The following is a 2,953-nucleotide window of genomic DNA, read 5'->3' as shown; positions in this document are numbered from 1 at the left end:
ATATATAATATATATATATATATATATATATATATATATATATATTATGTGTGTATGTATATATATAATATATATATATATATATATATATATATATAAACGAAAATAATTTTCTATAGATTACAATTTGTTTAACATTATATATATATAAACGAAAATAATTTTCTATAGATTACAATAACACTTTTGTTTAACATTAACCATACTGAATGTTTTTACTATTTTCATTCCGAAATTGCTTGTAAATTTCACAAATAGTGAAAATTAATGTTTATTTTATTTATTATTTACTTGACAAAAATTATTTATAACACACCCTTCATCATATTTGCTGAATAAATTCCAAATTTGCCTGTTTGTCACGTCGTGTTTTTACTAAATATAATGCATTTCGTAGCATTTTTGCTTTCACCAACCATTTGTAAGGTGAAACAGTCTTGAATTATCTCTTAGTCATCAGAAAAACTTCCACAACACGATTCCTGTCTTCATCTGAGCCAGATTACAGCTATTTATTCAATTCTCAGCATATTTGACTCATTATTTTCTTTAATCCTGATTTCCTTTGCAGATTGCAAGTTAAATGATAAATGAGACTGCTTTTGTTTTGTATTAAAACATTTTTTTTAAATACAAATAAATTATTGAAAAATATATGCTAACATATTTTTTAAGAAAAAAACTAATAAAAAATAAGTCAATTTTCGTCATTTTTCAATCAAACGTCAAACGTCATTTTTGCACATTACTTTTTTTCCCAATAATTTAAGTAAATAAAAAAAAATGTTTGTTTGTGAAAAAAAGTCATCGAAATATTTTCTGAGCTGCACCATCAAATTACATAATATTAAGCCTTTTTTTGTTTGTTTTTGCAAATTAGCAGAAATTTTCTTTCAAGATGCAGAGCAGTGTAATTCATTAAAATGAGATGTCAGTAGGAAAACTAACACTTCTGATAATTAACCAAGTGTCATTGGCCAATAATGATCCCCAAAATCTCCAAATATTGATTTATAACCCTGTTAATATCTCACTGTTGTTTCCGCAGGTGAAGGATTTTGTCTCAGATTCGTTCCTCAAGACTCTGGACGCTGTCGTGTCTGAGGTTACAGAGGTGAAGACACACGTTTCATTTAATAGGATTTGCACTTGCTGCATTAATATTTAATTAATATTTAATAAATTCACAAACCAGATGCTCAAGCCTGTTTGCTTGTTTTGTTCGTCCTGATTTCCCCCTTCCTTTATTTCCTCCATTAATGAAGGCAAATCCAGGCATGGATCTGTTCTACAAAGCCTTCAGCGACCCGCTGTACGTCAGCATGTTCAAGATGCTGCGAGACACGCTCTATTACATGAAAGGTTGCTGAAATCCAGCCATTATTTAGCTTAAATGAACACTTCTTTAATGTTTGTGTTTGATAATGTCTTTGAAGGCTCTTTGACCTTTGCCGTATGTGATCGTTTCATGTGAATCTCTGGTCAGATGTGCAGACGAGCTTCGTTAAGGAGGTGCATGAGTTCGTTCTGGAGCAGTTCAGCAGCAGCCAATCAGAGATCCAGAGGGTTCTCCGTGAGGAACGGTTGCCGGGGGAACCCAGTCCTCTCAAGCTCCGTTGTCATGCCAACGCAGCCTGTGTGGACCTCATGGTGTGGGCCGTCAAAGATGAGCAAGGTCTAGATCCTGTCAATCATTGGAGCACAAACACACACTGCATCGTCTCCAGGTCATATAGTAGGATGCACCGGGGCATGTTGTCACACTCCCGTGGAGGTTTATCTGGGTGGGATTGTGTTATTATATTCGAACATCAATTTCTATGTAGACACTATGAAACTAAAGAATCTATGTAAACTCTGAAATCAAAACCCACTCTGTTTTGATCATGCACTTTTTTTGGTTTTATTATGAACAATTGATGAGTGTGTAAGTAAATAACAAATAATTAAATAAATAACGAAAATAAAAAGAAATTATTCTTGAAAAAATATGCAAAAAATGTTATGTAATTTAAAAAAAATAAGAAAAATTATTTTTGAAAAACATGTAAGTAAACAAAAATATTTTTAGGAAACGCATAAATAAAAATAAATTAATAGAAATAATATGCCAGAAATGTATTTGACATTTGTAAGTGCATTTGACTGCTTTTGTTATTTTGTATAAAAATAAATTATTGAAAAAATTACTTTAAAAAATAAAAATGCCAAAAAAGTAAAGAAAAATAAATTGATTTTGAAAAAACGTCATGGAAATGTTTAGTAATAATAATAAAAAAATACAAATGATTATTAAAGTGTAAATCAAAATTAAAAATGTTGCCTTGGCAACTAACTGAATTAAAATGAGTTGAAGTACAACATTTTCTAAAACTGAAATAAAAATAAATTTTGGCTAAATAGAAATATAAAAAAAACTAATAACAATTATTAAAACTTAATTTAAAATGAAAATCAAAACAAAATAGATGAAATATATATGATATATTATATGAAAATATAAAAATAAAAGCTGTTTCAAAGTATTATTAAATACTATAATAGTATATAAATAATACTAAAATATCAGTGATCAACAGTCAAGTAGGCATTTAGTCATTGTTTTAGGCTGCTTTTGTTGGTAATGTAGCAAGAAAAAAGAAAAAAGGAATTGCTGCAAATTCACATTTAAGTCTGGGTCACTTTTCAGCATCCAGTTACTAAGATCCTGTCATTGTCATTAATGTCAGTAATAAATGTGTCACATCTGGCTTGGAGTTGGTGTCTGCGTTCTGGAAAGTGCTGCAAAAATTTAGCACATTACTGAATAAAATAATTCATTTTGTTTTCTCTTGCTGTTCCTCTTTCAGGAGCTGAGAATCTGTGCACTAAACTGTCAGAGAAACTTCAGTCCAAAACCTCCAGTAAAGTGATCATCGCTCACATGCCGCTGCTCATCTGCTGCTTACAGGTG

General features: G+C 30.1%; 1 protein-coding gene across 1 annotated transcript in view; it reads left to right on the top strand.

Annotated features, from left to right (window-relative positions):
* LOC107671001 (phosphatidylinositol 4-kinase alpha-like) overlaps nucleotides 1-2,953 on the top strand; it is a 58,346-nt gene that overhangs the window by 12,316 nt on the left and 43,077 nt on the right. Inside the window, exons 9-12 of the mRNA XM_016463817.1 lie at nucleotides 1,049-1,114; nucleotides 1,266-1,362; nucleotides 1,487-1,675; nucleotides 2,850-2,950. Coding sequence (XP_016319303.1) covers nucleotides 1,049-1,114; nucleotides 1,266-1,362; nucleotides 1,487-1,675; nucleotides 2,850-2,950 — 453 coding nt within the window. The remainder of the gene's footprint in view (nucleotides 1-1,048; nucleotides 1,115-1,265; nucleotides 1,363-1,486; nucleotides 1,676-2,849; nucleotides 2,951-2,953) is intronic.

Source organism: Sinocyclocheilus anshuiensis, unplaced genomic scaffold (assembly GCF_001515605.1).
Source record: "Sinocyclocheilus anshuiensis isolate Anshui unplaced genomic scaffold, SAMN03320099.WGS_v1.1 scaffold332, whole genome shotgun sequence".
Lineage (NCBI taxonomy): Eukaryota > Metazoa > Chordata > Actinopteri > Cypriniformes > Cyprinidae > Sinocyclocheilus > Sinocyclocheilus anshuiensis.
The sequence above is the reverse complement of the archived record's forward strand: the minus strand, read 5'-3'. Positions and strand labels throughout refer to the sequence as shown.